This window comes from Barbus barbus (genome assembly GCF_936440315.1).
Source record: "Barbus barbus genome assembly, chromosome: 11".
NCBI lineage: Eukaryota > Metazoa > Chordata > Actinopteri > Cypriniformes > Cyprinidae > Barbus > Barbus barbus.
This window is the reverse complement of record NC_136739.1, coordinates 19,879,220-19,906,752: the sequence shown is the minus strand read 5'-3', so window position 1 is coordinate 19,906,752 and position 27,533 is coordinate 19,879,220. Positions and strand designations below refer to the sequence as shown.

The window sequence follows — 27,533 nt, the reverse complement described above, 5'->3', positions numbered from 1 at the left end:
TGAGTAAATTACAGAATTTTTGGGTGGATTATCCTTTTAAATCAATTATTTTCATTGTTGGTTTAGATTTACTATATGATAATAATTCTCAGAACTGATTCACAGTACATATAGAACATGGAAGAGAGCCATGAGCAAGGAGCTGCTGGATTCTATTATGTTATTGAGAGCTGAAGTTTAAGCTCGAGAGAAGTTGCTCACATTGGCAGTGCCTCTGAAGCCATATGAGAACCCTGTGGGAAGGAAGAGCTGACTGATTTGTTTTCCATGGAGACGTGTCAAGCTTACCATCACACCCACCTCACATTTCACACCCCACCGAGACAGCGAGGTAGACAGGGTCAAAACAAGCCACCCCCAATAAGCAAGACCTCCTGACCAGGCTGACAAGCCAGAATCAATCATATTACACAAGCTGATGCTGAAAACATGTAGTGTATCATAACACAGCATTGGTATTATTTTCAGCATGCGGTGGTAATTGACACCACAGAGACATGCTTGCTGGCAGGGAAGAACTGAGACGTGATTCTTGGCAGGGAGAGAACAAGAGCTGGGGTTAAAATGACAGATCCTGGTGTTCACGTGTTGTGTGATACTCACGCGGTCAAAACTTCCCATGCTGCCGAGACGTATTCGCATACGGTTGGCCCCCTAGAGAAGAAATGTGTAATAATTAAAACATAGAAACAACAGCAACCTGCTTGAATGTCAGAATTTACATTTACACACTTTAAAGGAATAAAACTTCATTTCTTTCATCATTTAATCAACATGTCATTCATTATTCACATACCTGTATGAGTTCTGTCTTTCATAGAACAAAAAAGATATTTTGAAAAAAAAAATGATGCTGCTCTTTTCCATGTAACAATATCAAACAGTGACCATTGAAAAAAATTATCTCAGTTTGAGCTCCAATGTAGAAATTTATACAGGTTTGGAACAACATGATTGTGAGCAAATGATGGCAGAATTAAATTTTTAGATAAACTGTTCCTTTAACTGCACACACACATCTAATGGAAAATTCAGGCTTAGCTGATCTTTATCTTTACACATAGATATTGTTTTGTGAGTAAATACAGCAGATGGTTGATTCATTATAATGCTGTACACAAACAAAGGTATTATTCAGTACAAGGGTGGGGTAAATGGGTCAATCCCCATTCATTGACTACTAAGACATATACACACAACACACACACATACCCTTGAGAAGATGTTCTCCAGGGAGCTTGTCAGAGAACTCCGGGCTTTGTTCTTCAACACGTCCAGTTTATTACGGCCCGCAATGGAGTTATCAGAGGTCACGGTGCTGCCAGAAGCATTCTGCTGTCACACAAAGGTATAAAGGGAGTGAGTAAGAATGAATGCGCCATACAATTAGAGAGTTTTCTGAGAGATGCGTGAAAATTGTGTTCTGCACTTGGAGACATTTCACTCAATAGATCAGAAAATGATGGAAGAAAGACCAACAGGCATCAGGGATCAAATCGTCACTCATCTAAAACAACACTGCCACAGCAAACACAAGTGAGCTTCAAGCACAGATTGAGTGCATTGGAAACATAGCATTGCTATTTGTGTCTTTTTGTCCCAGTAAACCATTGTTTCCACTGTAGAATTTAAAGGGTGGACGGACAGGTCATTATTTAATTGTTTCCATAGCACACCTTATAAAAACTGTCTTTATGTACAGACAGTTATGTATATAACAAATATATATATACACAAATATCCTTGTGCATATTTTTATATTTATTTTCATACATATATTATTAAACGGAAAAAAAATTGTAACAAACAGCAATGCTGTGAAATTTTATTTCAATAAAAATAACTGTTTTCTATTTTAATATACAAAAATGTATTCCTGTGATGGCAAAGCTGAATTTTGTCGTATGGTCATTTAGAAATCATTCTAATATGCTGCTTTGGTGCTCGACAATTTTTTTTTTTATTACTATCAAAGCTTAAAAGTTGTGCTATTTTAATTTACTTTTATTTTTGAAAACTTATTTATTTCAGGATTCCTTGATGAATAGAAAGTTCAAAAGAACAGCATTTATATAAAATATTTTTTTTTTTTTAAATGATGTCTTTACTATCATGCTTGATCAATGCATACTTTATAACATGAATATACAATATATGTATAATTATATATTATTTAATATACATTAACTAATAGCCAAACAGCCAAGCTAAGTGGTATCAACAGAAAAGGATATTTATAACATGCACTAAGTCACAATAAGACCAGGATTCAGGAAAATAAAGAAAGAAAATAGGGTTCATTTCGATTTCATGTCAACTTTAAAATTACTTTGAGAACATACCACACACTCAGAAGAGTAGCTGCATTCATTCAAGAGCTCTGTTCTAATCTATAGCTGCATTCAGATGACACTTCCAATCAGTCTTATCCAATTAGAGAGAGGTCACAGTTTCATGACTGCAAGGCAGCGTGGGTGTGCGAAGTAAGTGGTGCATTTATGTTGTTTTTGTAGTTATGCTACCTGTGGGACCTCTCCAATATGAACATGAGCCTTCTGCTTGGTCTCGCACAGCTGTCGGAGGTGAAGAATCACAAGCTCGTTTTCTTCATGATCGGATGCTGGCTTCATTTTCTAATGCATGAGAAAATACAACCTAAATATGCAATAAAGAATTGAAATTCAAAGATATTTAGTTACTTTGTCTGCAAAATTTCTCCTTGTGTGCCTACCTGCACCCGCTCGAATATATTGACCTGCTCGTTGTCGCTCAGTTGGGACAGGTACTTCTGAATGGCTAGTTTCGCCCTGGGAGGATACAAACCTGGGACATTGAGAGAGAAGCACACTGGAATATTGCGCTAAATGTGGGACAAGGACATTGAGTGAGTTGATGGAAGCTGGTGGTTGTACCTTCTATTCTCTCACAGAGCTTGTGTAAGTCATGCATTGGACAAGCTTCACACAATTTGATTTGGTTCTTAGAGCTCTGCAGAGCTGCTGCTGTGGTAAAGGCTTGTTTCAAGGTGAGCATTACTTCATCGACCTGTGAAAAGCATTTGCAGACAAAAAAAAAATGTGATCAAATACATTGTTGTCAGTAAAAAAATCATCTTGATTCAATAAGCGAAAAACGTACACAGTAATAGACTTACACTGAAAATTATTATTTAATAATAAAACATTGTTTAATTTGTGAAGTTGTCTCAAGTGTCATTTTTTTGTGACAATCTTTCTGTACATTGTGTGCAAAAGCATAGGTCTAATTCTATTCATCCACTGGGTGGCATTCAGCTCGCAGAGAAATCAGCATACTAAAGGCAATATTCACAAAATAGGCAAGGGAGAGTCATTGTTTCCCTTGTAGCTTAGGATAAATAATTGATCAGTGTGGTGACAACAGGTGCTGCAAGCAGGTCAGGACTCACCAGAGACTCACTAGCACACTGGAATACGTAACACACATACTGGGCTGGGCCAGACTCCACCACATCCCGACAAATAAAGCCAAAGTGATCTGTCTGTTTTACACCCTGCAGGCACAAAAAACAGCACCTGTGAACGATAAATAACTATATGGAGCTGCAAGTCACAATGCAACAACAACATAGAGCAGCAAAATTATTCACTTTATAAAACAAATGATTCTGCCTCTGAAATCTGAAGTGTATATCAATTGAAATTCAAATTATTGCATCAAGTTGCTACATTGTGTGGCAACAGTGAACAGCTTAGAGTTAGTCTAATAAACTACTTGTCGCAAGAATTGTTTAATGTGATTATTATTGGTAATACACAGAATTGTTATTTACTGAACATTGGTGTTATACAACAATGAACCCAATAAGCATTTAAAGATGTGTTTTACAGTGATTTAACCAAATAAAAATGCCTACAAACATCCCTTAACTATAGTAAAATAACATGAAATTGAGTGACTTCTTGCCTTGATATTAGGATCACTTCAGTGTAAACATGTAAAACATCCATTTTTTTACATAAGACTAAGAAAACTGTAAGAAATATGTTTTTAGTGTTTGATCTTTTTATGAGAATTTCAAAATCAAGACAAATATTCTAAAGGTAAATTTGTAAAAAAAAAAAAAAATCTGGTACAAAACCTCGTCAGTAGATTGGTACTTGTTTTGAATAACACTGTGATAACATATGGTGACATAAAATATGACAGGGAGAAAGAGATTATGTCTAAAACCAAACAAACCTAATCCTTACACACACACACAGACCTGTGAACAGGGTGAGATATCCTTAAAATTCTTCTCCAGAACCACAGATTTAGTGTCAGGGCTAATGAGATTCACTTCAAACCGTCCAACCTGCACAAAAGAGCCATTTCAGAGCATACTTTGTTTATTGAGAAAGAAGCAGCAGGAACAAAAACAAAAAAATATCAAGCTACATGTCCGATAACTGATAACTCAGCATGCAGTGTTTTTTGATAGTAGTATTTGCATAAAAACTATTCTACTTATCATCAAGGTCGCAGAAGCCGCAACTGATTTTTTAACCAAATGACCATAGAGACACCTATCCTTGAAAAATGTTTAAAAGGAAAACGTGTGACTGCATGACTTTCATGCATGCTAATTAGCTAAATTTAGCGCTTCACCTATCAAAGAGAAGACATTTGCATGCGTAGGCCTGTTTTAATGGTTAAAGAGATAGTTCATCCCAACATGGAGCATTAATAACATTATTGTGTTTCAGAAAATGAAAGTCAATGTGTTCCAAAGTTGTTCTGAACTCCCATCAACCCTCTATGCACACACTGGCAACAGAATGCCCATTGGCTAATACATTTTGTTAACTATTTATTTCCTTTTTGTGTCTATTTAAATTTAAAACGGCTCTTCCCATGCCCTGAAATGAGATTACGCATTATTTCCTGTCAAACACTAAGGCAGAGTATTCTAGAACCTAGAGTGTATGCGACCTGAAGATATTAACACATCATGCAGTAAAACTGTAAACTTATTATTAGCCTAACGGGTGAGTGAAATAGCCAATGGCTAAAGACATTATTCAGTAGCCTAGCAAACAATTTAGAAAGGTGCATTTGTGAGTCAATGAATCAATGAAAGAATTTCCATTTTTGAGTCACCTGTCAAGGTTTATGAATTCACAGACTAAAAGTAAGCGTGTTTCTGCATGTAGTACCTGGAATAACATTGTGCGATTCTTGTCAGCATCAGACGGCTGCACATTATTGGGCGCGCTAGCGTGTCTCCTACGTGCCGACCCCTTGCCCACCTCTCTGGGCCTTTTCTGTAGGCCACCTGCCAGGCTATTACAGCGAGTACGAATCTCCTGCTGCTCTGCAAAACCTGAGTCCTCCAAGATAGATTCAGGAAAGGTCCCCAGTAGGCTGCCGGTACTGGATGAGCTAGTCATGTCCAGATTCCCATTGCCCACCTCAGACAGTTCTTCCTCATTTAGGTTGGGCTCAGGTTCATCGACTTCACAAAGGGAGGAGCTTAGAGGGTCGTCACCCACAATGAACTCCACTGGGGCCTCGGTGGAGCTGCGCTGGCCATTGAGGAGCCGCAGACGCTTACGTTCAATCTCATGTTGGCGGAATTTGTCAATGCAGTCGTCGATCAGCGTGGAAGGGGCTTTCTTATAGTTGACTGTCACTTTTCCACAGTACAGCACTTCGAATTTCTGGGAGTTGTAGAAAGACTCGTCACTCTCTTGCTTGGGCTTGCTTTCCTCCTTAAGAGCAGCCTTGGACACCTGTCTAATGCTGCTAATAACCTCAGGCACCTGGAGAGCAGTTTAAAGAAATTATAATCAACAATAAAAATACTAAATCAACACACTGAAAGGCAAACAAGGACAAAACGTCCATAAAAAGGCTTATGTTAAACTTTTGCAGGGAGACATGCAAGTTGCATAACTAACTAGGTTCAGCCCCTGAGGAACTATTTAGGAATCAGTAATACAAAGGCCAAGGCAGACTGGCAATGTCAGAAAAAAAAAAAAAGAGCTGAAGAGCCTGAGCATGCATTAAAGAAGCCAGATGGATATAAATCTATCAGATGGGCCTCCTCTCTGGTATCTGATACTACTCTCGATCAGTTAGAATGAAACCTGAAGCTAAGAAAAGCAGATCTCTCTTTTTTTTTGTACGCCTGAACATCAGTAAAAATCATTTGAAACTAGGTGCAAGGGCATAGGTTTTATTTAAACAGTGGTTGAGACTTTTTCAAATCAGTAACACTATACACGCAAAATAATCAGAAATCCTATGCACTGTATATTCATGTTTTTCTTTCCAGAATCTTACACGCATGTTTTATACAGCTGAGAAACTCCAAAAAAAACTAAAATCACAAAAATTTGATTAAGACTTTTTATAGGATAAACTGTAAGAGGTTTGTAAGTTTGATTCTTGAAAAATTCTTAAGACATTATCAAATATTTTAGATAAGTACATATTTTCTAAAATTCAAGATTTAAGACACAGTGGACACTGTCCGAACTTTAAAAGGATATAACCTTTTTTCAGAAATTTTTTGTCTTCACAACAATACTGAGAAAACAGATACGAACATTCTAAAGAACGTTTTGCATTTTCAAACACATTTTCTAACTTTAAGTTTGGGGTGGGGGGAAGAAAAGAAAATGTGAGTTAAGAAGAATTTCATTCTTATGAATAGTTTGTCAATTCAACCCATACATTTTGCTGATGCACCATTTTTGGAAAACTTGAGATTCTAATTAGCTTTTTTTTTATGTAGCTCCTCAGTGAAAGGCACAGGACAGTAAAGATTTACTGTCCTGATTTACAGCAGTTTGGGTTCAGAACTTAAGCAGCATTTAGATAATTCCCAACCCATGCAGAGTCACAAGCTAGACAGAGTCCTTTGAAACACTTAAGTTAACTTTTTATGGGAAATAAAACTTAATTTTAAAAATTAAAACATGGCATGAATTACATTCAGTAGCTTTATTAAATTTAGCTACAGCTGGGATCAATAGAATTATTGGCAGGGACTATTCAGTAGCCTCTTAACTTTGGTAGAGCCCTACTGTTCATACTCAACTCTGCATTCATATTTGTGGGTTAAAATCTGGTGTGAATGTCAGATATACCTCAAAATATACTATGACCATGATCTTCTGTGTCTTTGCTTGGCTCAGAAATATTCTGCCAAGTCTCTCCAAGGTTGCCAAGGTTGTGGCAACATTAAATAAAACTGATTTATCAGCTAGACACGTCTTGTTGAGAGAATAAAAAAAGGAGTCTGGTGACAGAATTGGGCTGGTGCCAGCAAGACTGAAGGTGAAAAGAAATGAAGTTCCACAGTCTTCAAACAGACACTAGGCCCGCTCAGACTAGACTGGAAGAGCATGATTGGCTGGCCTGATCTACATGACTACCACAAGCCTGGTATAAGATTAAATTCTGAGACTCTGTAAACTGTAAATCCCTGTAGCTACATTAAAGAAAACAAACAGTGGAGAACATGATGCTTTAACAAGAATCTGTTAAAGCAAAAAAAGAGTTTCAGTCATTGTTCAAATGAAGGTGACATTTCCTTCAAAGAAAAACACACCAAGCTCTGAGACACATTAGCATGTTGCAAAGTGCACATAGAGCGCAAAGCAGTAGTGTGAACAAAAATCCAGTCGAATACAAACAAATATTCCAGGAACTAAAGCCTCATAATGGCAACCGAGTGCTTGAAATACAAGGTGCCATACCAAGGTCACATGGATTACTTGTTCAAGGCAGTAATAGAGAGTAAGCCAAACATAACTGCACACTGTGCAAACTGGTCTCTCTTTACAAAGATAAAGACAGGTATGTTTGTCAAATGTGCCGAAACCCATGAAAACTTTCACATTAGAGGCAAACATCTGTAAACGACATTTGACACATTGCTTTCCGAAATAACTGGCATGGAACTACACCTATAATATAAATAATCTTTTTTATGGGTTCTCAGGCACAACAAAACCACCTAACCCACCATATTACATTTCAGCACATAACTTGATATTTAAGATGTGGCTTGTTGAGAAGAAATGTGATATTATTTTTCAAAGCAATGTCTTAATGTTTACCTAGCTGACAATAAAGAGTGTGCAAAAGCATAGGATGGACCTGAATTATAAATAGAACCAGAAACTTGAGGCCGGGAAAGTAACCATCCAGGAAACCATATTATAGTCCACTCAGAATGCCTTAGAAACCGTATAGCAACACCCTGGCAACCACTCAGAACAGGCCAGCATTGTAGCAGCAAGTTCTGCATGGGCAGGCAGCACTTTTCTTTACTCTGCAATTGGTTTTATGCAGTTATTGCAAGATCTTCACAAGGAGTCTGGAGTAAAAATTAAGACAACTAAGACTTTTGTGGTCCACTGCACGTCTCTCAGTAAATATGGCTCAGTTTAATGCAAACATTTAATTAAAACCCCAAGGCTAACTTGTGGAAAAATCACAGTGCAGCTGGGAGAAAAGGCTCCTTGAGATCAGGAGGAAAAGCAAACAATCATTCAAGCAATCGTCTCCTGCAATGGGCTGCCTGTGTAAGCAGCACAAAGGGTGTGGCTGCTTGTTTTCAACTGACAAGTGACTTATTTCACAGGAACACTCAGAGATTTCCATAAAGTCTCTAACTACCTAGTTTATCAGATAAAAGAAATCTGCTTTTGGCAGATTATTCAAGCTGGTTAGTGGAAAGGCAATGCATTCTAGTGCTGTTTTTAGGACGCAAGCCCAGTGTGCAAGAAAAAGAGAGAAACCATTTGTCACATTAGCAAGAAACTTCAATGACCTCACTAGAAATCAAAGACACTGTTTTATAAACCCCTAAATGGTCTGAATTATTTAATTGCAAGATGACGCTAGAACAACATTTAGCCTAATTAATTATTTGCACTGAACCAAACAAGCAAGGATGAAAGTAAAGCCCAAAACACACTGACGATTTTAGCAATCCTATAAGATCACACTGTGCGACATCGATCTAATAAACTTGGCTACAACGTGCGGGTAGACTGTACGATGAAGACACCTATTGACTCGTACAATACAACGTTACTATAAAAGAATAAAACGTCATCAGCACGCGCTAATGGTAAACAAAAAGAGCATGATAAATCACACTTTAGCAGTTGTAGTTTTTGTGTGTGCTGAAAAAAAGTGGACACGGTGAAAGAGGAAGGGATAAGAGCTTGAGGTAAGCGGTTTTATGTTTTAGCGCCATGCCGCGATGATTTCATGTCACATTTTTATTGGTTGGTCAGTAAACGTGGATCGTAGCAGTAAACACACTGTGCGATGATCATGCTCTGTATTGTAGGTCGCAAGATCGTGAAAACAGCCGTCTTTGAATCGCTCTCACTGTGCGACATAAGAGCACCGATCAGGAGCCACGATCACAGAAATCGCCGAGTTGGATCTGGATCCAATCTCGCCCCCTGGATCTTGTGTTCTGCAGTGAGATCCATCTTGAAAATAGCAATATTACGCAGCGCCTGAAAATAGTCCCCAGCTATATCATAATTACCTAGCTGGGGACTATTTTCAGGCGCTGCGTAATATTGCGCCTGGTGCACCCATGGTACGGCAGCAAAGTTCCTTGATTATTACGCCGGAATGAGAGTATAGTTCCTAGCCATATCGGCCTAGGAAATAGCAACTTTTAAATTTCCGTCAGTCTTAGTACACGATGTAACTACAGAAGAGTCAAGTTATAAACAGGAAAAAATATAGAAACTCTATGGTCATTTTTGAGCGAGATGCTAACAGTCTAATCAGATTCAATTATCTATGCTAAGCTGCGCTAAAAGTGTTACCGCCAGACACGGATATCGGCTGAACGGATTCGAAAATGGTAAAACTCAACTGTTTAACTCTTGGAGAGCTGGAAAATGAGCCTATTTTCAAAAATAGTGGCATGTTCCTTTAAGACACAGGTGTCCTAGCACATTAAGCACAGGTGTAGTTCATTACATTAACTATGAACATTTTACTACTGTTTGACAATCAGAAAATGTCCAAATGCGTTGTTATTATTCTGAACAATATATATATATATATTCTTTTACAATTTAAAACAAACTGCTGCTGTCAAGCATCCTGATGTTTACAGATATATGCCACTTGGGTTTATATGATGTAATCTAATGCAATGGCATTCATACATTTTTCAAGAGCAGATAATTGTTCAAACATTTTTAGGCTACGGAGTATGGCTAAAGCTTTTTAAGACATGTATTGCACAGAGACTTGAAACCAGCTGAGGAAAATTAAACCTCTTTGATTTACGCATCAAAGCTGTGTGGATGATTAATAGTTTAAACTGATTATTTTACATGTTCTCTTTAAACACAAAGAGCTTCCTGAAGAAATTCCTGCTTTTCATTAAAAATTGATGAAATTCAAATCCACTGATTAGTGCATATGACCTCCTATTTCACAAGGTTATTACCATTTTTGCTTTTGTGATTTAAAGAATGTGCAAAATTTCCTCAATGTGCTGCCGTGACCTTACATTTAAACGGTTGATAAGAATTTATAAGAATTCTGTTTAAAAACTAAGATATAAAATGCAAAAAGCACTGAAGGCGTCTTAGAAACTTACCAGTCAAGCCACATAAAGTAAGATTGAAAACTGAGAAAAGAGCGCAGAAAGATGGCTCATGTTTTAAGCAAGTTCACTATTTATTTATGAGGATTTTTTTAAATGAATATTTGAAGGCAGGCTCAGTTACGAAATACTACAATGGTTGTGATTCTGCACTTTCAGTCTTGCAGGGCCCAAGGTCAAGCTTCATTCAGTCTCAACTGAATTACTTAATGTAAATCAGAAGTTCTTAATGTTCCTGATGACATGGACCTCAAAATATGAAGCTCCCCATGCAAAGGAACCCCTTCGTAAAATATAAAATCAGCTACATAATTTCATGTGAAAACACGTTTATAATTACTTTTTCCACTACACTGATAAAAACTGCTTTCAAAAGAAATAAAGAATAAAGTAAACTTCTGAGATTTGACCAGTCTTTAGAAAGCACAAATGAACCTTGACAGCCACAAAAATATACTGCGCAAAATCTTTTTATTTCGATCCAATTTTTGTGAACCTCCAGCACCCGCTAGTTTGAAACGGTACCAAACACAATTCACGCTATAGTCTAAGACATAAGGAAACTCAAATCACCAGTCAAATCCTGTACTGGATATAGATTGGCATGCCAGGAGTCATTCTAATTATGCTTACCAGGAAGGTATTCAGGGCAGCTGGATAAAATAGGACACTGTACTGTATTCTGAAAAGCTGACTTGGAGGTCTAAGTAGGTTATATCCTGTACAACATTGATTTTGCTTCATACTTTGATGATCGCTCCAAACCGCAAAACAAACAGCCCAATCTTAAAATACATAAACAATGAACAAAATGCATCAGAGGGACCCCAGCCATTTTTTCTTGCCCACAGCATAAACAACATACTACTATATAATCACAGATAATGCTTTCCTTTCATTTCTATCAGTAAAATAAGGCCAGGAATCTGCGTGCACATAGTATATCATTATGAAAGGAAACATAACCTTACTCTGGGTGGGCTATTCCATGCTGAAGGTAGAGTTATAAATAAGGGACCAGTGGGTTCCCCCACAGCATTAAAAGTTGAACTATGTCTATCTGCAGGCATCTGCAAAGGATTGATCGGGCTGCATTAGGAGTAGGAGATATTATATGGCAAAATGCCAGCCAAGTCAGTCTCTGAACACTGTGGACAGACTATAGTGCATGGTAGCACTTCAAAATGAGCCAGCAGCCATCTTAAGACGTGAGCTAAGACACATTCCTCATGGACCATCTAAGCACATGTTGCTATCCAGCCAGTTTTTCTTGCATAACACATGACGGTGATGAATGTTGCCTCAGGAGCTCAACGTGCACTCACAGGACACCAGAAACTTTCCCTTCCTCACATTCACTTCTCTAAGAAATTTTACCTCTGAGCTGTCCAACAATAGTACAAATAGCATTTAATAATGTAGTAAGTGCAAAGAAAGGGATTATTTTTCAACTAAAATTCACAGAGCAACAAAAATATATGTTTGTAAATGCGTAATAAAATGCATGGCAAATCATTGCATAAACACACGTGTATGCTTAAATCCATGTTTCACTCACACCAACGAAGTGCATTGAACAGGCGTCTCAAATATAACTCAGCAGCAGACTAACATTAGTTTCACATTACAACTGATCTCTAATCAATACCATGAAACCGAGAACTCAGATGTAAGTGCAGTGCATCAAGGTTGTTATTATTGTTTCAAGGCAGTATGACAGCTAGCGAGCAGAGGAGCGGGAGGAGGGGGGGGGGGTTCAATATTTTAAGTGTGTATTGTCTGGCTGATCTGATTAATCCTTCCTCTGCATGTGCCAGGAGAGATCTGACCCGTCTTTACATGATGCTCTGTAAATCTAATTCCTCTGGCACAATGGTGCCCTACATACTGGCATTTATCCAACTGACAAAGACTTGTCAATCATACAGCAAACTAAATGTCAGGGTGCATTGGCACAAGCATTGTGAAAGTTCATGTTTGTAAATTATAAAATTGAATTACAAAAATGGAGGGGGGTCAAAGGAATGAAGTCTATTTTTTCCCTAATACAATGCATGTTATTTATATATATATATATATATATACACATACATTATATATATATATATATATTTATTTATACACACACACACAGTGGGTACGGAAAGTATTCAGACCCCCTTCAATTTTTCACTCTTTGTTATATTGCGGCCATTTGCTAAAATCATTTAAGTTCATTTTTTTTCCTCATTAATGTACACACAGCACCCCATATTGACAGAAAAACACAGAATTGTTGATATTTTTGCAGATTTATTAAAAAAGAAAAACTTAAATATCACATGGTCCTAAGTATTCAGACCCTTTGCTGTGACACTCATATATTTATCTCAGGTGCTGTCCATTTCTTCGGATCATCCTTGAGATGGTTCTACACCTTCATTTGAGTCCAGCTGTGTTTGATTATACTGACTGGACTTGATTAGGAAAGCCACACACCTGTCTATATAAGACCTTACAGCTCACAGTGCATGTCAGAGCAAATGAGAATCATGAGGTCAAAGGAACTGCCTTAAGAGCTCACAGACAGAATTGTGGCAAGGCACAGATCTGGCCAAGGTTACAAAAAAAATAATTTCTGCTGCACTTAAGGTTCCTAAGAGCACAGTGGCCTCCATAATCCTTAAATGGATGACGTTTGGGACAACCAGAACCCTTCTTAGAGCTGGCCGTCCGGCCAAACTGAGCTATCGGGGGTGAAGAGCCTTGGTGAGAGAGGTAAAGAAGAACCCAAAGATCACTGTGGCTGACCTCCAGAGATGCAGTCGGGAGATGGGGGAAAGTTGTAAAAAGTCAACCATCACTGCAGCCCTCCACCAGTCGGGGCTTTATGGCAGAGTGGCCCGACGGAAGCCTCTCCTCAGTGCAAGACACATGAAAGCCCGCATGGAGTTTGCTAAAAAGCACCTGAAGATTCTCTGGTCTGATGAGACCAAGATAGAACATTTTGGCCTTAATTCTAAGCGGTATGTGTGGAGAAAACCAGGCATTGCTCATCACCTGTCCAATACAGTCCCAACAGTGAAGCATGGTGGTGGCAGCACCATGCTGTGGGGGTGTTTTTCAGCTGCAGGGACAGGACAACTGGTTGCAATCGAGGGAAAGATGAATGCGGCCAAGTACAGGGATATCCTGGACGAAAACCTTCTCCAGAGTGCTCAGGACCTCAGACTGGGCCAAAGGTTTACCTTCCAACAAGACAATGGCCCTAAGCACACAGCTAAAATAACGAAGGAGTGGCTTCACAACAACTCCGTGACTGTTCTTGAATGGCCCAGCCAGAGCCCTGACTTAAACCCAATTGAGCATCTCTGGAGAGACCTAAAAATGGCTGTCCACCAACGTTTACCATCCAACCTGACAGAACTGCAGAGGATCTGCAAGGAGGAATGGCAGAGGATCCCCAAATCCAGTTGTGAAAAACTTGTTGCATCTTTCCCAAAAAGACTCATGGCTGTATTAGATCAAAAGGGTGCTTCTACTAAATACTGAGCAAAGGGTCTGAATACTTAGGACCATGTGATATTTCAGTTTTTCTTTTTTAATAAATCTGCAAAAATGTCAACAATTCTGTGTTTTTCTGTCAATATGGGGTGCTGTGTGTACATTAATGAGGAAAAAAAATGAACTTAAATGATTTTAGCAAATGGGTGCAATATAACAAAGAGTGAAATTTAAGGGGGTCTGAATACTTTCCGTACCCACTGTGTGTGTATATATATATATATGGAATGAAGTTCACTTTTTTCTAATTTGTGTTATAGACAGACAGATAAATAGATCTCTCCAAGCCACTTCTATTTTTGTCAATGTACCATGTGGCCCTCTAAAAAAATAATTGTACAAAATGATAGTAATTTGCTCCTTGGTCATGGTGCAGGGGATGGATGGATGGATGGATGGATGGATGGATGGATGGATGGATAATATACAAAATATTTAAGAATATATAACCATTTAAGTTGCAAAAAAGTGTTAATATCCGTGAAAATCTAACGTCAAATAATGTTATTGATCTGTACTGCAGATACCGATAACCTGTTCACCTCTAATCCAAATCTCAGAAAAGATTGCTTTATAAACTTTAACCACTGTGTTTTCGATCAATATATTTAACATATAAAACACTTAACAGTTGAATGAGTGGCCATATCGGCTACATACCTGGTTTGGATCACATGCTTTGAACACATGGCATGCCATCTCAGACTCGGGGTTATCGGGTTGACTTCTGATAAGGTAGGCAAAATAAGACAAGTCATGGCTATTGTGGATAAACCTGGATATAAACTGTGCTTTGTGCTCGAATATGAACACGGACGGGTTGCTGCTGTTTGCTGGCACACAGCGGATCAGAGGAGGCGAGAGGTAAAGCTGAACTTCTCTGGCCTGTGCGGGACCGGACTCGTTCTTCTCACTTTTCCTCCGGATCTCCGCCACCAACCAGGGCAGCATGGGCAGCGTGGTCCGCGTGTCCAGAGACGACCAGCCCATGTACCAGAGCGCAAATCTTTTGTCTGCCTTTTGATTACTGTCACTATTCCCTTTTCCATCCTGTCCCTCCATCGCTCCGGGACAAAGACTTTAGTTGCTTTATGCAACAACTCAGTGTCTTTATAATGCCTCTCTAAATGCCTAAAAACATACATGCACGGGTCAATATTGTGTGAAAGCAGTTGGAAACATCACTCACGCTTTAGTCATAAGTGCGCAAAGATCGTGTGTCCTGGAGAGCTTAAGTACAAAAATAATGGCTTTTAAGATGCAGCGACGATTTTATCTTTTATTCCAAGGTCAGATCACTGTTTAAAGATGAAAACATCCATTCAAAGGGTTTGAGAGCTCGAATAATCCCAATATGAAGTTAGGCGATTCGCGTGCGTGTATAAAGACACTGCTGCTTGAAGGAGGCGCGTTTTATTCCTGCAGATTTCTCGAGTCCCAGCGCTTCAGATTGTAGACGCCTCAGCCGACAGACGCCTCCTGCGTGAAGTTGCAGATCAGATGGAGTCCTTTAAAGTCGTTGAACATCACTTTTCAGTCGTTACTGTGTCATTTAACGGCGTTGGAGAACAGAGTGCTGTTGATCCAGGAGGAGTGGCCGCAGCAGCCATAGGAGAGGCGTTCACTTATATGTGTGTGTGTGTGGATCTCTGGCTCCCCTGTCTTATGGTAACACACGGCACTGGCCTGACTGAGGAAAGCAAGTCAACTCAAATTAAGAGTTAAACGTTTTAGAGCTAGTTCTCACACGTTTTACTCCAAGGAATATTTAATATATTTGAAAGTCAGCTTCTTTATATACACCGTTCATGGGCTGACTTTTTGTGACAACATACCCCAGTTATGAAAATGGATCTATAGTATATTTTATATATCTAAAGTATATAAAATCATACACACACACACACACATATACATACATACATAAGAAAATTGGTATTTTGCCTCGTGTTACGACCAGCCAATTTTATTTAAACTCAAACCATACATGGAATATGAACACAAAATACACAAAACACTGCACTCAGTCCAAACACTTTACTGTGGACAAAGCATTCTTTACATTTCTAGCGAGTAAAGGGTGAGGTTTAGGGTGAACACACTTGTACAATTCTATGTGAATTCAAAGGTATCCTATGGATGTGAAGATGAATTTGAGCAATATTTTTAATAATATTAAATACTGCATGTGTAGTGCTCTCTTGCAAGGATAGTGAACTGGAAACGCATCATCACACATCCACTGCCACGTTTTTATAAAAAAATTGTAACCTACTGTACAAAAAAAATTATAATACTCAACGGCGCCCTCTGCTGTCTCGCAAAGAATATAATGGATTTTGATGGAATATACTGTAAAATGTACATATTTCGAATCAAATACTAACATTACTTCATATTGTTATTATTATTATTTAGTCATTTAGCAGCGGCTTTTATCCAAAGCGACTATTAGTATAAAATAAAACTACTTGTAATGACCATGAATGGAGAAACTTGCTTTTATAAAGATCTACCAGCACAGGCAGCCAGCCAAACAGTGACCTCTGGATTTCAATCCAGTTTATTAGTCAAACTGGAGGTCAAGCACATTGCATTGTGGAATACAGCATACTGCACAGAGTACGCAATACACGTAGTAATATTGTATACTGCAGATACATCTTCTGTCATTTGAACTTCTGTAACCTTAAGTTAATTCATATTAATATATTTTTATTAAATACAACAACTGACAAATTTGAAAAGTGTTTACATTTTTTTATTTTACTTTTTTATAAACCAAATACAAAATATGTATTTGGCAAATATTTTTATTAATGAAAAAGTGTGTTTTCCACTTTTGAAAGAAATTCACGTTCTTGAGCACCTCATAAGTGTTATTTGTTATTTGAAAGTGGAAAAACAATTAGAATTGGGGCACTGAAGACAATTATGAAGATTAATAATAATGACAAATGGAAATTTATGATGATTATTATGATGAGGGGAAAAAACAAGAAATCTGACATTTTCTAACATAATGCCATTATTTATTATGATAAAGTAAGAATGTTAACCTTGTAGCTACTGTAACAGTAGAATAAAAATAAAAGCTCAGTGCAAAATTCAACAAATTTACATTGTTAAAATGTTAAATTGTCTACTTGTATGTAAATATTTGGTCATAGACAATATGGTTCACAATCACTGCTGTAAAAAAAAAAAAAAAAAAAAAAAAAAAAAAAAATCGCTTGTAGAAAAATATTAAACCGTCTCTAAAACAGAGGCCATTTCCTTGAACTGCCTGTAGAAGTTCTGAGGGACACAAAGAGAACGATTAATTGCAGCAGTGGACAGTTGAATGAAACGAGGAAAATGCATTCTTCCATACCTGAAACTGCTGAACTGTCATCTCAAAGGATTTATATGACATCTCTCCTGACGTGTCCGCAATTTTGATCAGAACAGAGAGGAGCGGGGAGTTGAGGGACCTGCAGGTATCTGAGCTCACTGCCATTCCAAGCTTCCACTGGATATCTGCAAGCTAAGCGTGAAGAAGCTTTGATATCAACAACCTGACGGAGAACAGTGGTTGACCGATGTTTACACTATAAGCAAGAATCATGTGACACACCTGTCCAATACTAGCCATTGTCAGGACCTCCTGATGTGCATGTAGAAGAGCACCATGTTCAGTCCATAGCTGGTGCACCAACTGTAGAGTTGGTTTGGACCATTTGCTGCTGCATTCAGTCAGTTTACTGACCAAGACATCTGCACTGAGATTGCTCTTTGCAGCTAACCTGATTAAATAAACATTTTTCATAAAATCAAATGCAACAGACACATATCAAACAAGACAAACTGACAGGCTCCATGTGTATGAGAAGTGTATGCAAAGGGGATTTGAAAAAAGCCTTTTTACATACACATAAATAACAGTCTGTACTTAGAAAGATAATACTGTACCTAAAATAGTATGTCATCAGTTTTATAATATCTTGAACAGCTTTCTGATCAAGGTCTAGCCCAACTCTGTGAAATTTCTGTTAGGGAAAGCATTGCAAAGACAATAAAAAGCAGGTACATGCATGCTTAATTTATAGTATATTAACAGGAATGTAGAAATTACATCACAAGTTTCAATCAAATCTACTGCTCTGTTCTGATCCTGAAGGTGAACCAGGATTGACTGAAGCTGGAAAATGAAAAGACGAGTATCAGAACAGTCAATACAACACTTAAAAATAGTACATTCACTAAATTACTACTATGATAATTTGTCAGTATGATCTGTGATGTGTAGCACAAACTTGTAATATTTTTCTTCCAATTATAGACTGCATGGCCAGACCATGTAATTACACATCGTACCGTTTCTGCAAACACGTCTATGGGGAGTTTTTCAATTTTTTCGACCACACCATCCACACCTGCAAAAAAAATAAATAAAAAACGTCACCTCTTGTCATAATTATATCATTTATTAGTGCTTGTTCATATAGATGTATTATTTTCAGTGCAGAAAAGCGCCTAGTATTATACTGCATATGATTTCTATAAAAATACATATAACATCTGTATATAAGGTTAATTTTGAGTTTCACAGAACGGGACTTAACACATGTTGCTGCTTTGCTCTTTATATCCAAGAAAACTGTAACACATTCTACTCACCAGTTGACAGATCCAGTCCTAACATCTTCGACAACAACTAGCGCAATATTTACTATAAGACTACTGCATTCACCATATGATACAAGCGAGACTTTAAATTCGAGACTGTTTTGAAACCATCGATCAATTCTTCTTCTTCTTGTACGATTTAATGGCTGTTGACAAGCCACCATCGATCAATTAGTTTAGTCCTGTACTGTTTGTAGCATCTTCTTCTGTAAAAGCATTTCCAGACCGGAAGTGATAGATCTCATTAAGATTCCCTTTCAAAATAATAGTCCGACAGTCTGTCGGCGTTATGAAAACATAATTCAGAAAAATTAAAAGAAATATCGGAACAAAACAAATGTTCAGAAAAATATTAAACAAGGTGCATCTTGGATATCTAAAGTGAATTCTCAATTAATCCATACATATTTTTATTTTTTATGTGGATGTCTATGTCACTGAAAAACAAGCCTATGTCCGAGATAAAAAAGGAGAAATCTAGTTTAAAGTGCAAGTATCCATTCCCTATCCTATCTAATGTAATCTCACAAAATGCCATTGAGTAAAGTCTACTTTCTTTGTTTGACATCTTCAATACGTATGTTAAACGTAATTTCTTTTTAAATCTCAAAAAGCAATTTTTAAAAATAATAATAAATATCAAGAATTCCTTAATTTGACATGATATGTGCTTTTTCATAAAAAATTACAAAATGTCCTTTTAGAAAATAACTGAAAGACTAGTATATAGTTAAACAGATAATACATGAAATAAATGCAAATATTATTATTATGTTATAATTATATTGTGGCTATTATGTCAAATTATTAATATTAATTCAATGCATGTAATGTCTGAGCTCTTATTTTGAAAATACAGTGCTCCCGGATGTCGGAGTCACGTGTCTGGATGTTTTATATCGTAGCGGATTTGTTGAGAGGGTCCTCGCTGCAGCCTGTAGCGCGATGACGTATTGGATCAGATCCAATACGTACTGGACGTTGTTATGCGCATGCGCGTGTTTTGGTGACGTCATAGACGCATGCGCAGTAGCGATCTGATTATAATGCACGCGCTGGTTTTAAGTGACATGCATGCTCAATGTTGTATTGTGATGACGTTCTAACATGTGTAGTAGTACTGATGGATAGTAATAAGTAATTATTGGTGAACAAGTAATTATTTACACAAATGTGATGCTTAAGTTTTCATAGTTTAACTAACAACGTGTTTCTTGCAAAATAGTTAAAATTTCTCATTTTAAATATCATGATTTAGAGCTTTTAAATCTAAATTGGATGGATTGATAGCATAAGGTCACTGTCAAGTATTATTTTTAATGCGTGTATGTGGAACATTTTATTCTATTCAGGTCATATTTACTGTTGAGTGGAAGCAAAAATGAGTCAAAGAAACGTCTCTATGTAATTTTAATCTTAAAGGTACAATACAATAAACTCTGTAAACAACTTAAAATACCAGTAGACATTCAAGGGAAAATGCAAAAATAATAACAGCACCAAGAAATCTTGTCAGATGTCAAAAAAAACAAAAAAAGTGTGCTTGATATTTTGTCTGGTAAGAGTTCCTTCTTTAATGACTATACTCATTTTCTACAGTGATCTGTACATAGGGTTCCTCTTCAATTTGCTGATCAGTGTCAGCAAGACATGTACGTACATGGAAGAAAAAAATAACCCACAACATTACACATGAATTTAAGTTCAATATACAAACTGATCACAGCATTTAGATCAAGCAGTTCTCAGTCAAGTGACCATTTATATTTAAATATAGCACAACAAACTAGTTGTCATTGGGGCTATTGTGATTGTCGTCACAGATGAAGCAGTCTGCTGAGCAGTAACCTTCAAACTCCACGAAGGATTCCTTTCTTTCAATCTCCAATATAGCCCGGCAGGAAGTCTTTAAATAAGTCCCTTCACGAAAGACAATTGGTCAGTTTATATGGCACTCGATACATCTCCTTGTAATCACTGGAGTATGCACTCCAGTTGACAACACCTATTGTAAGAAAGGGATTTAAAGTATTAAAAGTTCTGAGCAAAGCTTAATGCATTTGCTGTTTAAACGTAGTGTGTAGTGTAGAATTAAAAAACTGTCTACTTGTAAAAGTATAAAAATAATAAAATGAAATAGCTTACTGTCAAGCCAGGCAAAATGAGCCTCTTTTCTGAATGATGCCTCACAAACAACATCATGGAAAAGCCAGCACGTCAGAGACAGTCTGAAGAAAGCCACATCTCCATCTTCTTTGACCACATTCATGAGGATATGCCTCAGGATGCCAGGTGGCATCTGTAGAAGGAAAAAAAAAAGAAAAATAGTAATATTAGTCAATATAAAAAAAGAAGTATACATTAAACATGTTAAAAAAAAAACTAAAAAAAAAGGAAAATATAGGGAATAGGGAAACTCCCACCTTATGTAATCTGGTTCCATTTCCAATTCTCCTTAAGAGAAAGAAAGAAAGAAAGAAAGAAAGAAAGAAAGAAAGAAAGAAAGAAAGAAAGAAAGAAAGAGAAAGAAACATGCATCAATCATGGAATAATTATGGAAAAAGGAACTTGAACATTTTATCATCAGTTGTCAGATTAGTTGTAGCAAACCAATTTTAGTTAAAGTTATTCCTGTGTTCCTTGTTTTGTGCATTTTTCTGAGTAGCTGTCTTTCAGCATCTGATCTTAAATTAATTAAAAAAAAGTGTAAACTACACAGACTGCCTAGAAAGAATTTACTCCACACAGGGAAAACAAATTAATAAAAATAAATCACCATAAAATACCAAATACTGTGCAAATTAATATTATTGACGAGAGGATAAAACACTACTACTTCTACTCCTCCTTCACCTACAATACTAATAAATATGTTTTATTTATAGGAAGTACTTGCAAATACACTTACTTCACAGGATAATTTGTTCGCAGAAGCAAGCACCACCATCTCCTTACTGCAGCCATGTCAGACTGGAAAATATGCTTAATGTAAATCACAATCACCCTTTGAGAATAAACTTTTCCCAAATTATTAGTTTTGATAGCTCACCTCAGCAAAATCAAAGTGACCTCCCATTACGACATAGAATGCGTACTGTAACATTAATTGTAAGTTACATCAAAACAGACGTTAACAATAGTAATAAACTATAATTAAATGTTTTTGTTGATTGCATCAATATCTAAAGTTTGTAGGATATTGGTTTTGATCATAAACTAAAAAAATAAATTAACAATGACAGACGACAATCTGACAAAGCTATCAAGAAAATAAACATTTCTTATTGTTATCAAACACAATTCTTCCTACCATCAACACAAACACTCCACAATTATTTGAACAACTCTGCCTTGGAGCACCCTATTGAGTTAAATAGAAATAAACATGTTATAATTATTCAAAAATAAAATGTGGTTGAATATCTAAAATGGAATTTAGTAATGGCAACAAGAAAAGTGCTTACGCTGAGATCATCACGTCCATACTCTTTCCATGGCCCAGGATGTAGTTGCTGTGCAAGTATTCTACAAAGCATGTAAACAACAACAATTAATGGTCAACAAAAATGGTCTAATAATAAAATGAATAATGAAATACTAATCAACAAACAAACTGGGGTGGAACAACCCTAAACAAATTCTTGGCTCATTTATCACTCTTTAAACTATTTTATGTTTGAACTATAAAATATAATTCCAGTCACAGTGATTAAGTTTTAAATAGTTTAAGCTTCAATGAAAAATGAGCCATAAAACAAAAACAAAATGCATGCAAAAGGATGTATGGTATAAAACAGAACTACCATAATCCTGAATTTCTTTTGAACTCTTAATATTATATCTAAAAAAAAACCTGTAGGAATCAATATAATGGCAATCTCTGAAGCCAGGGCCATACAATGAATCAAGCAAATACATCTCTCTGCCTTTTGGTTTCATGATCTGTAAAATTACTTGTATTAAATGATTCTTGGAAGATACAATTATTAGTTATGTCAAAATATAACTTGCACTCCTTAATGTGTTACTTGCATTAACCCTCTGGTTGTGTTCGGGTCAAATTGACCCGAAACTTTTTTTCTTTTTCCTGAAAATACTAGTTAACGTTATCGCATTGGACTCAAACTTACTGACTTTGCGCACATAGGGTACAAGTATTTCTCATAAATTTTTTTAGAATTTTCGTAATTTTTTGTGGGTTTTATTTCACCTAGTCACACTCGTTGTGTTCCCGGTCAAAAATGACCGGACTCCGAACAACTGCTTATAAATCTGTCATTATGCTATATTATCACTAAATATTGGATTCATTCTTTTTGTCAACTTGTTTTCTTTCATTTAGGACTGGTTTTGTGTTTCTATTTGCTTCTGATTAATCGTAGGCCTCATTTATCTGAGAGTAGGCACCTAATTTTTTGAGTGAAAAAATTATTTTTTATGAATAATTTTCACAATATTAAACAAAAAATTATAAAAATTTGCACTGTTTCTCACACTAGTGTACTTTAATGTTTAATCAGGAAGTTTGCTTTTAATTGCTTTTATTTTGTACAAAATTGCAAAAAGTCACACTCGTGGTGTTCCCGGTCAAAAATGACCGGACTCCAAACAACTGCTTATAAATCTGTCATTATGCTATATTATCACCAAATATTGGATTCAATCTTTTTGTCAACTTGTTTTCTTTCATTTAGGACTGGTTTTGTGTTTCTATTTGCTTCTGATTAATCGTAGGCCTCATTTATCCGAAAGTAGGTACCTCATTTTTTGAGTAAAAAAATATTTTTTTATGAATAATTTTCACAATATGAGAGAAAAAATTATGAAAATTTGCACTGTTTCTCACACTAGTGTACTTTAATGTTTAATCAGGAAGTTTGCTTTTAATTGCTTTTATTTTGTACAAAATTGCAAAAAGTCACACTCGTGGTGTTCCCGGTCAAAAATGACCGGACTCCAAACAACTGCTTATAAATCTGTCATTATGCTATATTATCACCAAATATTGGATTCAATCTTTTTGTCAACTTGTTTTCTTTCATTTAGGACTGGTTTTGTGTTTCTATTTGCTTCTGATTAATCGTAGGCCTCATTTATCCGAGAGTAGGTACCTCATTTTTTGAGTGAAAAAAGCATTTTTTATGAATAATTTTCACAATATGAGAGAAAAAATTATGAAAATTTGCACTGTTTCTCACACTAGTGTGCTTTAATGTTTAATCAAGAAGTTTGCTTTTAAATGCTTTTATTTTGTACAAAATTGCACAAAGTAACACTTGTCAAAAATGGCCGGCCATTGAAAGTGAATGGGGAAGAATGAAAGAAACAACTAGTGTTCAGGAGCATGTTGTGCTTGCAAACCAAGACCTTGGACCTTTGCATGTGTGGATGCATTTATACTCAAGCTATCACACACACACATACACACACACGCACGCGCGCACACACACACACACACACACACACACACACACACACACACACACACACCCATCCATCCATGCATACAAACTATTTTATTACACCTATTTCATCCTACCCTGAACTGCATGCAATATCCTTTTATGAATCTGATATAACTCTCTCTCTCACACACACACACACACACACACACACACACACACACACACACACATGCTCAGACTGCCTTGTCTTTAGCCTGGATTGACCTCCATAATAATCTTCTTTCACCACATATTCTAGACTACGGAGCCCCTTAGAGCTTGTGGTGGTGGAAAGATTTCGGGGTGGGTGAAAAAAATTCGGGGTGGGAGGAAAAAATATTTTTCAAATCTTTTGCGTTCTCTCGCAAAGATGTTTGCGTTCTCTCGCAAAACTTTGTGTTCTCTCGCAAAGATGTTTGCGTTCTCTCGCAAAGATGTTTGTGTTCTCTCGCAAAACTTTGTGTTCTCTCGCAAAGATGTTTGTGTTCTCTCGCAAAACTTTGTGTTCTCTCGCAAAGATGTTTGCGTTCTCTCGCAAAGATGTTTGTGTTCTCTCGCAAAACTTTGTGTTCTCTCGCAAAGATGTTTGCGTTCTCTCGCAAAGATGTTTGCGTTCTCTCGCAAAGATGTTTGTGTTCTCTCGCAAAACTTTGTGTTCTCTCGCAAAACTTTGTGTTCTCTCGCAAAGATGTTTGCGTTCTCTCGCAAAGATGTTTGCGTTCTCTCGCAAAGATGTTTGCGTTCTCTCGCAAAGATGTTTGCGTTCTCTCGCAAAGATGTTTGCGTTCTCTCGCAAAACTTTGTGTTCTCTCGCAAAGATGTTTGCGTTCTCTCGCAAAGATGTTTGCGTTCTCTCGCAAAACTTTGTGTTCTCTCGCAAAGATGTTTGCGTTCTCTCGCAAAACTTTGTGTTCTCTCGCAAGATGTTTGCGTTCTCTCGCAAAGATGTTTGCGTTCTCTCGCAAAGATGTTTGCGTTCTCTCGCAAAACTTTGTGTTCTCTCGCAAAGATGTTTGCGTTCTCTCGCAAAGATGTTTGCGTTCTCTCGCAAAGATGTTTGCGTTCTCTCGCAAAACTTTGCTTTCTCTCGCAAATATGTACGCAAAGTTTTGCGAGGGAACGCAAAAGATTTGAAAAATATTTTTTCCTCCCACCCCGATTTTTTTTCACCCACCCCGAAATCTTTCCACCACCACAAGCTCTAAGGGGCTCCGTAGTCTAAAATATGTGGTGAAAGAAAAGATTATTATGGAGGTCAATGCAGGCTAAAGACAAGGCAGTCTGAGCATGTGTGTGTGTGTGTGTGTGTGTGTGTGTGTGAGAGAGAGTTATATCAGATTCATAAAAGGATATTGCATGCAGTTCAGGGTAGGATGAAATAGGTGTAATAAAATAGTTTGTATGCATGGATGGATGGGTGTGTGTGTGTGTGTGTGTGTGTGTGTGTGTGTGTGTGTGTGTGTGTGTGCGCGTGCGCGTGCGCGTGTGTGTGTATGTGTGTGTGTGATAGCTTGAGTATAAATGCATCCACACATGCAAAGGTCCAAGGTCTTGGTTTGCAAGCACAACATGCTCCTGAACACTAGTTGTTTCTTTCATTCTTCCCCATTCACTTTCAATGGCCGGCCATTTTTGACAAGTGTTACTTTGTGCAATTTTGTACAAAATAAAAGCATTTAAAAGCAAACTTCTTGATTAAACATTAAAGCACACTAGTGTGAGAAACAGTGCAAATTTTCATAATTTTTTCTCTCATATTGTGAAAATTATTCATAAAAAATGCTTTTTTCACTCAAAAAATGAGGTACCTACTCTCGGATAAATGAGGCCTACGATTAATCGGATGCAAATAGAAACACAAAACCAGTCCTAAATGAAAGAAAACAAGTTGACAAAAAGATTGAATCCAATATTTGGTGATAATATAGCATAATGACAGATTTATAAGCAGTTGTTTGGAGTCCGGTCATTTTTGACCGGGAACACCACGAGTGTGACTTTTTGCAATTTTGTACAAAATAAAAGCAATTAAAAGCAAACTTCCTGATTAAACATTAAAGTACACTAGTGTGAGAAACAGTGCAAATTTTCATAATTTTTTCTCTCATATTGTGAAAATTATTCATAAAAAATAATTTTTTTACTCAAAAAATGAGGTACCTACTCTCGGATAAATGAGGCCTACGATTAATCAGAAGCAAATAGAAACACAAAACCAGTCCTAAATGAAAGAAAACAAGTTGACAAAAAGATTGAATCCAATATTTGGTGATAATATAGCATAATGACAGATTTATAAGCAGTTGTTTGGAGTCCGGTCATTTTTGACCGGGAACACCACGAGTGTGACTTTTTGCAATTTTGTACAAAATAAAAGCAATTAAAAGCAAACTTCCTGATTAAACATTAAAGTACACTAGTGTGAGAAACAGTGCAAATTTTCATAATTTTTTGTTTAATATTGTGAAAATTATTCATAAAAAATGCTTTTTTCACTCAAAAAATGAGGTACCTACTCTCGGATAAATGAGGCCTACGATTAATCAGAAGCAAATAGAAACACAAAACCAGTCCTAAATGAAAGAAAACAAGTTGACAAAAAGATTGAATCCAATATTTGGTGATAATATAGCATAATGACAGATTTATAAGCAGTTGTTTGGAGTCCGGTCATTTTTGACTGGCAACACAACGGGCGTGACCGGAGTCCGAACACAACCAGAGGGTTAAGGGGAACTGATAATTTAAACATAATAATAGACTTACACATATCATCCAATGGTTTGATGCCCAGGATGGCAGCAAGATGAAGTCACATTGCTATATGGTCCTAATACAGACAACAAACATTTTTAAATGACTGTTTTGTTTTATATCTATGGACAGTTGTGATGTGGTTTTGTACATCTCACAAAAAGGACAGTGATACTGGTTACCTTATACTACTGGGCAACTGCCCTTTTTAAAGTCATTCATCTAAAACAAGACAATAACAAATAAGTATTCATTAGCCAAGCAAAATCAGATTAATTTTACATTAGCCCTGCAGTCTGTCCGCATGGTATTATATACTGAAGTATACGATTAAAATGAGAATCCCTGTGCTCAACATAAAAGTCATGTCAGCTAAACATTAAGCGACACGCTTCGGATAACACTACTATAAATGTTGAAACAACAAAACAGTAAATAAAGATTCCAAAGATGAATTACCTACCGACATACAATCACTGCTGTCAATTAATCCATCGTTT

At 36.8% G+C, this 27,533-nt stretch overlaps 3 protein-coding genes across 11 annotated transcripts in view; all 3 read right to left on the bottom strand.

The window, feature by feature from the left end:
* LOC306877065 (TBC1 domain family member 4-like) overlaps nt 1-15,806 on the bottom strand; it is a 34,346-nt gene extending 18,540 nt beyond the window's left edge. For 3 of the 6 annotated variants that reach the window (XM_079428599.1, XM_079428602.1, XM_079428601.1), the window contains exons 1-9: nt 14,828-15,806; nt 5,178-5,783; nt 4,247-4,336; nt 3,428-3,532; nt 2,913-3,045; nt 2,732-2,823; nt 2,523-2,633; nt 1,213-1,332; nt 604-654 (exon numbers count right to left, since the gene is read on the bottom strand). In XM_079428599.1, coding sequence (XP_079284725.1) covers nt 604-654; nt 1,213-1,332; nt 2,523-2,633; nt 2,732-2,823; nt 2,913-3,045; nt 3,428-3,532; nt 4,247-4,336; nt 5,178-5,783; nt 14,828-15,229 — 1,710 coding nt within the window. In that variant the 5' untranslated portion in view covers nt 15,230-15,806. Of the gene's footprint in view, nt 1-603; nt 655-1,212; nt 1,336-2,522; nt 2,634-2,731; nt 2,824-2,912; nt 3,046-3,427; nt 3,533-4,246; nt 4,337-5,177; nt 5,784-14,827 lie in introns of all 6 variants that reach the window. The other 3 variants (XM_079428597.1, XM_079428598.1, XM_079428600.1) reach the window with 1 other exon arrangement.
* Nucleotides 15,807-16,101: 295 nt separating this feature from the next.
* LOC306876793 (COMM domain-containing protein 6-like) lies at nt 16,102-19,090 on the bottom strand. 2 transcript variants are annotated; one of them, XM_079428202.1, is made up of 7 exons: nt 18,827-19,090; nt 18,524-18,582; nt 18,282-18,347; nt 18,119-18,195; nt 17,784-17,952; nt 17,541-17,693; nt 16,102-17,464 (listed from the first exon to the last, which is right to left on the bottom strand). In XM_079428202.1, exons 1-7 carry the CDS (start codon nt 18,849-18,851, stop codon nt 17,414-17,416), a joined length of 600 nt encoding a protein of 199 aa, XP_079284328.1. In that variant the 5' UTR covers nt 18,852-19,090; the 3' UTR covers nt 16,102-17,413. The 2 variants fall into 2 exon arrangements, with proteins under 2 accessions (XP_079284328.1, XP_079284327.1); XM_079428201.1 differs by having other exon boundaries at nt 17,386-17,693; nt 18,827-19,065.
* A 1,138-nt stretch (nt 19,091-20,228) lies between these two features.
* Nucleotides 20,229-27,103, bottom strand: LOC306876810 (uncharacterized protein). Of its 3 annotated transcripts, XM_079428220.1 has the most exons (7): nt 27,046-27,103; nt 22,300-22,360; nt 22,146-22,196; nt 21,744-21,805; nt 21,259-21,289; nt 20,981-21,134; nt 20,229-20,755 (listed from the first exon to the last, which is right to left on the bottom strand). In XM_079428220.1, exons 3-7 carry the CDS (start codon nt 22,146-22,148, stop codon nt 20,622-20,624), a joined length of 384 nt encoding a protein of 127 aa, XP_079284346.1. In that variant the 5' UTR covers nt 22,149-22,196; nt 22,300-22,360; nt 27,046-27,103; the 3' UTR covers nt 20,229-20,621. The 3 variants fall into 3 exon arrangements, 2 of the variants coding, with proteins under 2 accessions (XP_079284346.1, XP_079284347.1); XM_079428221.1 differs by lacking the exons at nt 22,146-22,196; nt 22,300-22,360; nt 27,046-27,103 and having other exon boundaries at nt 21,744-22,073; XR_013784855.1 differs by lacking the exons at nt 21,259-21,289; nt 21,744-21,805; nt 22,146-22,196; nt 22,300-22,360; nt 27,046-27,103 and having other exon boundaries at nt 20,718-20,840; nt 20,981-21,054.
* Nucleotides 27,104-27,533: the final 430 nt, after the last annotated feature.

Bases quoted from the DNA above. Each gene is read 5' to 3' on its own strand.
- LOC306876793 (XM_079428201.1), bottom strand. From the start codon at position 18,851: ATGTTAGGACTGGATCTGTCAACTG. The intron at 18,583-18,826 runs GTGAGTAGAATG...TTTTTTTTGCAG, and splicing joins AGGACTGGATCTGTCAACTG to GTGTGGATGGTGTGGTCGAA. The intron at 17,953-18,118 runs GTACAGTATTAT...TTATTTAATCAG, and splicing joins CTGATGACATACTATTTTAG to GTTAGCTGCAAAGAGCAATC.
- LOC306876810 (XM_079428220.1), bottom strand. The intron at 21,290-21,743 runs GTAAGTGTATTT...CTTTCTCTTAAG, and splicing joins CGAACAAATTATCCTGTGAA to GAGAATTGGAAATGGAACCA. The intron at 20,756-20,980 runs GTAAGCTATTTC...TCTTTCGTGAAG, and splicing joins TCATTTTGCCTGGCTTGACA to GGACTTATTTAAAGACTTCC.